Below are 10,696 nucleotides of genomic sequence, written 5' to 3' on the forward strand. Positions count from 1 at the left end.
ATTAGAGAAGATGTTTTTTGGAGGATACAACAGACTGAGTGAGTTAAATAAAAGCGTGTAATAAAAAGAGGATGTCACTCCCCTGTCTGTGTGCTTTTACATCGCACGGGGCGGTGTTCGTGCAATGAGTTTGGCGAGTTTGTTTAATGTAATCATCACACCCACCCACCCATTTCATTGCATTATTTATTAACGAGCTTTAATATAATTTCTGCCTTTTGTTCAACCGTCTGAGGTCGCTGGGATTCATTATAAGTGTTAATGGAATTGATTTGAACTGTATCACGGATAGTCATAATCTTTGGGTTTTTTCGGTAAAGTCACGTAGGTAAAAATTTTTTATTAATAAAAGTAAAATAAAATAAAAATCACGACGGTTCCACCTGAAGACGGAAGCTTGTGTTGCCTCCGAAACGTTGTGATTTTTATTTTACTTTTATTAATTTTTTACCTACGTGACTTTACCGAAAAAAACAAAGAATATGAATCCTTGCAGCCACGAAAGCTTCAAATCTAGAATGTATCACGGATCTTTGCGATTTATTTATTGCTTTATGACCTTTAACAATGAGGCCCCCATTGAGATACAGCACATTCATGCATATAATGAAATTTGATTTAAGTCTGACCACCTTGATGTATCACATCGTGATGTGAGTGAAAAGGAATAACACAATTGGGTTTCACAATAGCTTCGTGTCTTTCTGCATGCTGAGCATCTTTGGTCTTGGCCATGGTGGAGAGTTTGGAATCTGATTGATTGCTTCTGTGAACAGGTGTCTTTTATACAGGTAACAAGCTGAGATTAGGAGCACTCACTTTAAGAGTGTGCTCCTAGGAGACGTGACGTCATCGCACTGAACGGCACACCTGACGTCACGTCCCCATTTTACTCCTCTACACATATAATGAAATTTTATTTAAGTCTGACAACATTGATGTATCACATCGTGATGTGAGTGAAAATAACACCATTGGGTTTCACAATAGCTTCATGTCTCTCTGTATGCTGAGCGTCTTTCACACCGTACGTAGTCAACCACGCTAATCGCCATGTGTTAGGCTACTAAATACGGGTAAACTCTGGTTATCCGCGTCTCATTTGGGGATTGTTGAGTTTATCCACTTCTAATTTGGGGAATGTGGCATTGCAACACCAAGCCCTGAAAAGAGACCGCACATTTATTGTCACGCAGTGATGTCAGTGTACAAATTACTGCGAAAAAACACGGTGACAGAGGAGCAGTGGCAACACAAGCCAACAATCTTGTCAGAATTATAAAATTGTACATTTACATGCGATAACAAGTACATGTTCAAAACTTTGTGACGTATAGGGGTTGGAATTCAAGCATACTTTCAAGGTGACACTGCAACAATACACATGCTAACAGACGATACAATTGTTTAAAATGAAAACGTAATTGCAATACTCAAGCATGTTTTTACATTTCGAATTTGTCTCAGAGGAAACATTCTATATCGCGACGGAATCCACGCACACGCAAATTACTAGGAATTGAGTAAAATTGCTTTAGAATTATTACTTAGAGAACACAATCATCTCCACACTCGTGCTTAAATGTGGGAGTCACAGCCTTAGGGCTGAAAATAAGATTTCAGAGCTCACGGGAGTGAGGCCATTGTCTGAAAGGCACGGCCATTTTAGAGCCTCGGGGATTCTACCGCTGGGCCTAGGGGATTTTTGCGCGGTTTCTGCTCCGATGGCAGCCAACGGTATCGGCCCCCGCTGAGGGTGATCCTACATCACTCCCTGAGGGGGACCCTTCGCCGTGTCTCTCTCTCTGGGTTCGGCGCTGCCGTCAGCCCGACCGCGGAGCCTTCAACGGAACCCCACCACCACCACCGCCGGCCCGTCGATCGCCGTGCCCGGGGGCTCTGCGCCCGTCAGCGGCGCCGGCTTTTCCAGCGGCCGTCGCCGGTACGTATGGTAGTAGTGGTAGTTGTAGTACTACTACTACTAGTGGTACGTGTGGTACTAGTTGTACTACTACTAGTGGTACGTGTGGTAGTAGTGGTACGTGTGGTAGTAGTGGTACGTGGGTAGTAGTGGTACGTGTGGTAGTAGTGGTACGTGTGGTACTAGTGGTACGTGTGGTAGTAGTGGTACTAGTGGTACGTGCGGTAGTAGTACGTGTGGTAGTAGTGGTACGTGTGGTAGTAGTGGTACGTGTGGTAGTAGTGGTACGTGTGGTACTAGTGGTACGTGCGGTAGTAGTACGTGTGGTAGTAGTGGTACGTGTGGTAGTAGTGGTACGTGTGGTAGTAGTGGTACTAGTGGTACGTGTGGTACTAGTGGTACGTGTGGTACTAGTGGTACGTGTGGTAGTAGTGGCACTAGTGGTACGTGTGGTACTAGTGGTACGTGTGGTACTAGTGGTACGTGTGGTACGTGCGGTAGTAGTGGTACGTGCGGTAGTAGTGGTACGTGCGATAGTAGTGGTACGTGGGTAGTAGTGGTACGTGTGGTAGTAGTGGTACGTGTGGTAGTAGTGGTACGTGCGGTAGTGGTACGTGCGGTAGTAGTGGTACGTGTGGTAGTAGTGGTACGTGTGGTAGTAGTGGTACGTATGGTAGTAGTGGTACGTGCGGTAGTGGTACGTGTGGTAGTAGTGGTACGTGCGGTAGTAGTGGTACGTGCGGTAGTAGTGGTACGTGTGGTAGTTGTGGTACGTGTGGTACTAGTGGTACGTGTGGTAGTAGTGGCACTAGTGGTACGTGTGGTACGTGTGGTACTAGTGGTACTAGTGGTACGTGTGGTACTAGTGGTACGTGTGGTACTAGTGGTACGTGTGGTAGTAGTGGCACTAGTGGTACGTGTGGTACGTGTGGTACTAGTGGTACGTGTGGTACTAGTGGTACGTGTGGTACGTGTGGTACGTGTGGTACTAGTGGTACGTGTGGTACGTGCGGTACTAGTGGTACGTGTGGTACTAGTGGTACGTGCGGTAGTAGTGGTACGTGCGGTAGTAGTACGTGCGGTACTAGTGGTACGTGCGGTAGTAGTGGTACGTGTGGTAGTAGTGGTACGTGTGGTAGTAGTGGTACGTGTGGTACTAGTGGTACGTGTGGTAGTAGTGGCACTAGTGGTACGTGTGGTACTAGTGGTACGTGTGGTACTAGTGGTACGTGTGGTACTAGTGGTATTAGTGGTACGTGTGGTACTAGTGGTAGTAGTGGTACTAGTGGTACGTGTGGTACTAGTGGTACGTGTGGTACGTGCGGTACTAGTGGTACGTGCAGTAGTAGTGGTACGTGCGGTAGTAGTGGTACGTGCGGTAGTAGTGGTACGTGTGGTAGTAGTGGTACGTGTGGTAGTAGTGGTACTAGTGGTAGTAGTGGTACGTGTGGTACTAGTGGTACGTGTGGTACTAGTGGTACGTGTGGTACTAGTGGTACGTGTGGTACTAGTGGTAGTAGTGGTACTAGTGGTACTAGTGGTACGTGTAGTACTAGTGGTACGTGTGGTACTAGTGGTACGTGTGGTACTAGTGGTACGTGCGGTACTAGTGGTACGTGTGGTAGTAGTGGTATGTGTGGTAGTAGTGGTACGTGCAGTACTAGTGGTACGTGTGGTACTAGTGGTACGTGTGGTAGTAGTGGTAGTGGTACGTGTGGTAGTAGTGGTACGTGTGGTAGTAGTGGTACGTGCGGTAGTAGTGGTACGTGCGTTAGTAGTGGTACGTGCGGTAGTAGTGGTACTAGTGGTACGTGTGGTACTAGTGGTACGTGTGGTAGTAGTGGTATGTGTGGTACTAGTGGTACGTGTGGTACTAGTGGTACGTGCGGTACTAGTGGTACGTGTGGTAGTAGTGGTACGTGCGGTAGTAGTGGTACTAGTGGTACGTGTGGTACTAGTGGTACGTGTGGTACTAGTGGTACGTGCGGTACTAGTGGTACGTGTGGTAGTAGTGGTACGTGTGGTAGTAGTGGTACGTGTGGTACTAGTGGTACGTGCGGTACTAGTAGTGCGTGGGTAGTAGTGGTACGTGCGGTACTAGTGGTACGTGTGGTACTAGTGGTACGTGTGGTACTAGTGGTACTAGTGGTACGTGTGGTAGTAGTGGTACGTGCGGTAGTAGTGGTACGTGTGGTAGTAGTGGTACGTGTGGTAGTAGTGGTACTAGTGGTACGTGTGGTACTAGTGGTACGTGCGGTACTAGTGGTACGTGCGGTAGTAGTGGTACGTGTGGTAGTAGTGGTACGTGTGGTACTAGTGGTACTAGTGGTACGTGCTGTACTAGTGGTACGTGCGGTACTAGTGGTACGTGCGGTACTAGTAGTAGTGTAGTACTAGTGGTACGTGTGGTACTAGTGGTACGTGTGGTACTAGTGGTAGTAGTAGTAGTGTAGTACTAGTGGTACGTGTGGTACTAGTGGCTGGAGGCGATTAGTCAACAGCTGCCGACATCATGACCAGCGCCGCCATTGTGGATCGTGAATCGTGATTTCGATTCTCCTTTTCGAGTCGATCCGGAAAAGTGCCTCGGGCTTGAAACGTCGATTCCTTGGAATCCAACGGAGATCGATTCGCGGGCAAGCGAATCGTTTACTAAAGCGATTCCTTTGATCACGTGACACGCGCACCCCCCACTGATTGGCTCGCATCGCCTCCCTCCTCAAAACCACCCCCCCCCCAGCACGTGACAGCCCCTCCCCCCACCCTCGTGTCACGTGGTGTAGTGTGTAGTCTATATTACTGTAGTCTATATTTCGATTTAAAGCTTTCGTGACTGCAGGGATTCATCTTCTTGATTTTTTCGGTAAAGTCACGTAGAAGGGAAAAAATAAAATAATAAAAATAAAACATTATAAAATAATATTATATAATAAAATACTATTTTATTATGTTTTATTTTTATTATTTTATTATTTCCCTTCTACATGACTTTACCGAAAAAACCAAGAAGATACTGTAGTGTATAGTGTAGTGTATAGTAGTTTAGTGTATAGTAGTGTAGTGTATAGTAGTGTATTGTTTAGTACTGTAGTGTATAGTGTAGTGTATAGTTGTGTAGTGTATAGTGTAGTGTATAGTGTCATGTGTAGTATAGTGTAGTGTATAGTAGTGTACTGTATAGTAGTGTAGTGTATAGTGTAGTGTATAGTAGTGTAGTGTATAGTGTATAGTTGTATAGTGTATAATAGTGTAGTGTATAGTGTATAGTAGTGTAGTGTATAGTGAATAGTAGTGTAGTGTATAGTGTATAATAGTGTAGTGTATAGTAGTGTAGTGTATAGTGTATAATAGTGTAGTGTATAGTAGTGTAGTGTATAATAGTGTAGTGTATAGTGTCATGTGTAGTTTAGAGTAGTGTATAGTAGTGTAGTGTATAGTAGTGTAGTGTATAGTAGTGTAGTGTATAGTAGTGTAGTGTATAGTAGTGTAGTGTATAGAAGTATAGTGTATAATAGTGTATAGTAGTGTAGTGGTGGGAGGCTGATGCCGGGTGGTGGGGGGCTCAACGACACATCCACAACTCACGCGAGATCTGACCCCCCAAAGAGAAGACCTTTATTTGTGAATAACTCGGCGTCAAACTCGCAACAGGAAACTTAAAAGGCGATTTGAAGCTTTCGTGGCTGCAGGAATCCATCCTCTTTGATTCCTTTGGTAAAGTCACGTGGGTAGAAATAAAATAAAACAAAAATAAAAATTTCGATTTAAAGCTTTCGTGACTGCAGGGATTCATCTTCTTGGTTCTTTCGGTAAAGTCACGTAGAAGGGAAGTAATAAAATAATAAAAATAAAACACAATATTTTATTGTTTCATTGTGTTATATTTTTATTATTTTATTACTTCCCTTCTACGTGACTTTACCGAAAGAACCAAGAAAAATAAAATATGTATTCACACCTACGGGACTTTACCGAAAGAACCGAAGAGTAATGAAACTTAAACTGAGATGCGTAGATATTTCTCCGATCGGACAGCCCTTCCCTTCCTAGAGGCGGCCTTGACCTCTTCTTGTTTTTCTCCGGAATCTTCCACTTCTGCTGCTGCCGCCGCCGCTTCGTGTTTCTTGCCCGGCTGCACTTGGGGGCTTCTGCTCACGGCCACCGCGGCCGAGTGTGAGGCCGGAGACCCCCGCCGTCCTCCCTCTCCGCCTCCCCCACCTCTCCCTGTTCCACTCTCTCCGTGTCCCCACACTGCCCTGGCCCGTCGGGGCGATTGGAAAATCGTCAGGTCCAGCCGCCGCTCTATCGCGCGCAGGTAGCCTTGCAGCTGCAACGCATCCGCCGCCGTTATCGCCATCTGCCGGGGGGCGGCCTCCTCTGTCTCGGCCGCGTCGGGAGGAGGAGGAGGACGAGGAGGAAGAGGATTGACCTTCGCAATCCTGTTGATGACAACAGCAACAACAGCGCGTTTTTAAATGCTCACCGTTAGTCTTGGCAAAGTGTATGCAGACCAGAGGTCGCAAACGGGTTTTGATTCCTTACCCGTACCCTACCCGAAATGAGTGACAAACGGCGACTCACCAGTGACTCACAACCTACCCGTACCCGGCCGCACCAGGGTCACAAACGGCTACCCGGCTACCCGTACCCGGCCGGGTACGGGTAGCCGGGTATCGGGTAGGGTACGGGTATCGGGTACCCGGTTGCGACCTCTGATGCAGACGGTCCCCTGGGTTATGGAAGGGTTAGGTTCCCGAGAGCGAGCCGTAGCCCAAAGTTCCCGCTGTGTCGGAATCTGAACAATTGTCCCCCAAAATCAAAGATAAATTCCATTGACCTTCATTCTGATGATTGAGGAGGCATGAGGCTGCCCGCCTTATGCCTCCTCGCTCCACTACACCGGAGTTGAAAGTGTTTTGTCCCATTGCAAAATGAGCAAAAAAAAGCAGCATGGAAATATCATTACACTGGTCAACAAAAAAAAACATTTTTTTCTGGCCTGGACTTTTGCAGCTGTTCTAGACTAATTTCAGGGTGCTGATTCCAAATCTGATCTCAGATTTGCTCTATCACATCTCTATTTTTTTTTATGCTATCGGCATACCCCATTTTCATTGATTTTACCCGAAATTAACAAAAAAAAAACTTATGATTGCAAGTTGTTGCGAGTCAGTGACTGCTTTAGTGTTAAAATATGGTGCTGTATTTTTAGGATAGTGTGTTTACAATATAATTTTAAGTAAATATCCACATTTATTTAATATTTTTCTTATGCACTTTTTATTGAAAATGCAATATTTGATATCTCAAAAACCTGACGTGAGGTCCCATGATGTCATCGAATATTTTTTATCGGTGAAAACAAACGGCATCCGATGCGATGACCGTGGTCAAAAAAAAAAATATAGCGAGAGACATTTCCGCCCGCGATATTTTTCCTCTCCCCCCAATAATTTCAAGTGGGATCTGCCGAAGTGCGGGCACGCGGCGCGCCCTCCCGTCGAATGAGGGCACTGGCTGAGCAACGAACGTGTCGCAGAGGTCGCAAACGGGTTTTGATTCCTTACCCGTACCCGTACCCGGCCGCACCAGGGTCGCAAACGGCTACCCGTACCCGGCCGGGTACGGGTACCCGGGTATCTTGTAGGGTACAGGTATCGGGTACACGGCTGCGACCACTGACGTGTCGGCAGCGACGACGCACGTCCAGTTTCAAGTGCCGCGTGAAAGAATCCGAGTGACAGCGGAGGGAGTTAGTGACATGGGTTGGCAGCCGTAGCAGTTGTAGAACATCACCACTGAAGGCCTGTGCAACAGAAGTTAGCAGCCGTAGCAGTTGTAGAACATCACCACTGAAGGCCTGTGCAACAGAAGTTAGCAGCCGTAGCAGTTGTAGAACATCACCACTGAAGGCCTGTGCAACACTAGTGCCTAAGGTCTCGGGTGTGGACCAAACAACTTCAAGGACAGTGCATATTATTATCATTATCAGAGTTGTTTCTTTTTGTTTGCCTTTTGACTACTTGTGTTGTGGTTATTGCAAACATTATGCCTTGTATAAAGGTGTCAGTTTTTGTACCAGTTTAAAAGGTAAAAACCTACTACTATATTTTGCCACTGGTAAAGGAGATGTCTCATAGTGTATGATGCCTTGTATAAAGGTGTCAGTTTTGTACCAGTTTAAAGGGTAAAAACCTACTACTATATTTTGCCACTGGTAAAGGAGATGTCTCATAGTGTATAATGCCTTGTATAAAGGTGTCAGTTTTTGTACCAGTTTAAAGGGTAAAAACCTACCACTATATTTTGCCACTGCTAAAGGAGATGTCTCATAGCGCTGTAAATACCGTTGCCGGCGCTTGGCTCGGCTGCCCGGCAGCAGATCCCTGAGAGCGCCCATCCCCAGGTGCCACATCTCGGCCAGGTCGAGAGCCAGGCTGAGGCAGCCCACGGCGTACATGACGTGCAGGAAGACGGTCTTCTCCGTGGGCCTCGACACGAAGCAGTCGACGAAGTGGACGCAGGGGTAGCGGCGGGGGCACACAAAGCGGGGGATCACCTCCAAGCCGTACATCACGTACTGGCCCAGAAGGAAACCCGCTTCGGCCACCGTGCGCAGGACGAGCTGCAGCGCGTAGGCCCACATGAGGCCGTCGGCCCTGATAGCGCGACGCCCGTCGTGCCGTCTAAAGTCGTTCTTCTTGACCTCGCCGCCGCCGCCGCCGGCGCCGGCCTCGTCGGCAAACTCCCCTCCTTGGTCGCCTCGCGAGCTTTCTGACCTGCGGATAACGACAGCGGGAGTAAAAGTTAAAAATCTCCTTCTCGCAAGAACAAAGAGTAGAATTAAGGTTTTTTTGGGGGACATCGCCGTTATCGTCGTCGTTGTAACTTTACTAGGCCTAGTAGTAGGTTTTTACCCTTTCAACTGGTACAAAAACTGACACCTTTATACAAGGCATCATGTTTGCAATAACCACAACACAAGTAGTCAAAATGCAAACAAAAATAAACAACTTTGATAATGATAATAATATGCACTGTCCTTGAAGTTGATTGGTCCAAACCCGAGACGGCTTTCTTTAGAGCCTAGTCTCCATTGGTGTTGGACCAGATGACACCAGAAGGCGTACAACTCAAAGACAGCGCACCATCAGAGTATTGAGAGCTCGGGGTAAGCATTTACACTATGAGATGTCTCCTTTACCAGTGGCAAAATATAGTAGTAGGTTTTTACCCTTTCAACTGGTACAAAAACTGACACCTTTATACAAGGTATCATGTTTGCAATAACCACAACACAAGTAGTCAAAATGCAAACAAAAATAAACAACTTTGATAATGATAATAATATGCACTGTCCTTGAAGTTGATTGGTCCAAACCCGAGACGGCTTTCTTTAGAGCCTAGTCCCCATTGGTGTTGGACCAGATGACACCAGAAGGCGTACAACTCAAAATGATGCCTTGTATAAAGGTGTCAGTTTTTGTACCAGTTGAAAGGGTAAAAACCTACTACTATATTTTGCCACTGGTAAAGGAGATGTCTCATAGTGTAACTTCACTAGACCTCTGTATCCTGTGTATGGCGAAGGCGAGGTAGAGAATGCTTGGCGTCGCCACGGTGATAATCTGAAAGATCCAGAAGCGCACGTAGGACAGGGGAGCGAAGGTGTCGTAGCACATGTTCGTGCAGCCCGGCTGTTGGGAGTTGCACATGAACGAGCTCTGCTCGTCGTGGTAGATGGATTCGCCCGCCACGATCGTCAGCATGATGCGCAAGATCAGGAACGTGGTGAGCCACAGCTTGCCCAGGTACGTCGAGTGCAAAGATATTTCCTCCAACAAACTCGTCAGGAAGTTCCAGCTCATTGTGACCACCGGCTCGCCAGAAGCGTGCCCACCTGAGAATTCAAGAAGAGAGACGCGGATTCAGACGGCACGTCGGCTGGCCGCGCGCCGAGTTGAGCTCTTCTGCTGCCTCGGGATACCGTCGATCATCATCGATTAGCCGGCACCGCACGGTTATCATCCGACATTATCCAGCGGTCCTGAGCCGATCTGCCGAAACTGGCAAGGCCGCTCCAAAGGCCGTAGCAAACCAGTCCCGGCGGTCGGTACCATCGTGCAGCGTAACAACAACAAAGTAGCCACAGTAGTAACAGGTTGTTGCCCTTTCAACTGGTACAAAAACTGACACCTTTATACAAGGCATCATACACTATGAGACATGTCCTTTACCGGTGGCAAAATATAGTAGTAGGTTTTTACCCTTTCAACTGGTACAAAAACTGACACCTTTATACAAGGCATCATACACTATGAGACATCTCCTTTACCAGTGGCAAAATATAGTAGTAGGTTTTTACCCTTTCAACTGGTACAAAAACTGACACCTTTATACAAGGCATCATACACTATGAGACATCTCCTTTACCAGTGGCAAAATATAGTAGTAGTTTTTTACCCTTTCAACTGGTACAAAAACTGACACCTTTATACAAGGGATCATGTTTGCAATAACCACAACACAAGCAGTCAAAATTGAAAATTATTTTGGTTTGCATTTTGACTGCTTGTGTTGTGGTTATTGCAAACATGATGCCTTGCATAAAGGTGTCAGTTTTTGCGCCAGTTGAAAGGGTAAAAACCTATCACTATATTTTGCCACTGGTAAAGGAGATGATGGTGGATGCAGTTACCAGCGAAACGTCACAGTACTCAACAATTGTAAATGTTGTGGTATAGTGTATTGTAGTGTAGTGTTTAGTGTAATATA

At 46.5% G+C, this 10,696-nt stretch overlaps 1 protein-coding gene across 1 annotated transcript; it reads right to left on the minus strand.

Annotated features, from left to right (window-relative positions):
• Nucleotides 1–1,823: 1,823 nt before the first annotated feature.
• On the minus strand, nucleotides 1,824–9,789 carry LOC133362493 (gap junction gamma-2 protein-like). The gene is made up of 4 exons (XM_061581445.1): nucleotides 9,478–9,789; nucleotides 8,269–8,666; nucleotides 6,172–6,360; nucleotides 1,824–1,899 (listed from the first exon to the last, which is right to left on the minus strand). The coding sequence occupies exons 1-4, from the start codon at nucleotides 9,787–9,789 to the stop codon at nucleotides 1,824–1,826; spliced, it is 975 nt and encodes a 324-aa protein (XP_061437429.1).
• Between the last annotated feature and the right edge of the window lie 907 nt (nucleotides 9,790–10,696).

The sequence above is a fragment of the Lethenteron reissneri genome, unplaced genomic scaffold (genome assembly GCF_015708825.2).
Source record: "Lethenteron reissneri isolate LAM-NWPU_2019-01 unplaced genomic scaffold, ASM1570882v1 scaffold_1497, whole genome shotgun sequence".
Classification (NCBI taxonomy): Eukaryota; Metazoa; Chordata; class Hyperoartia; order Petromyzontiformes; family Petromyzontidae; genus Lethenteron; species Lethenteron reissneri.

Excerpts from the sequence above, each read along its gene's own strand:
- LOC133362493 (XM_061581445.1), bottom strand. The coding sequence starts at position 9,789 with ATGAGCTGGAACTTCCTGACGAGTTTGTTGGAGGAAATATCTTTGCAC. Across the intron at positions 6,361-8,268 it reads CGAGCCAAGCGCCGGCAACG|GATTGCGAAGGTCAATCCTC; the intron begins GTATTTACAGCG and ends TGTCATCAACAG. Across the intron at positions 1,900-6,171 it reads CCCCGACGGGCCAGGGCAGT|AGCCCCCGGGCACGGCGATC; the intron begins GTGGGGACACGG and ends TGACGGGCGCAG.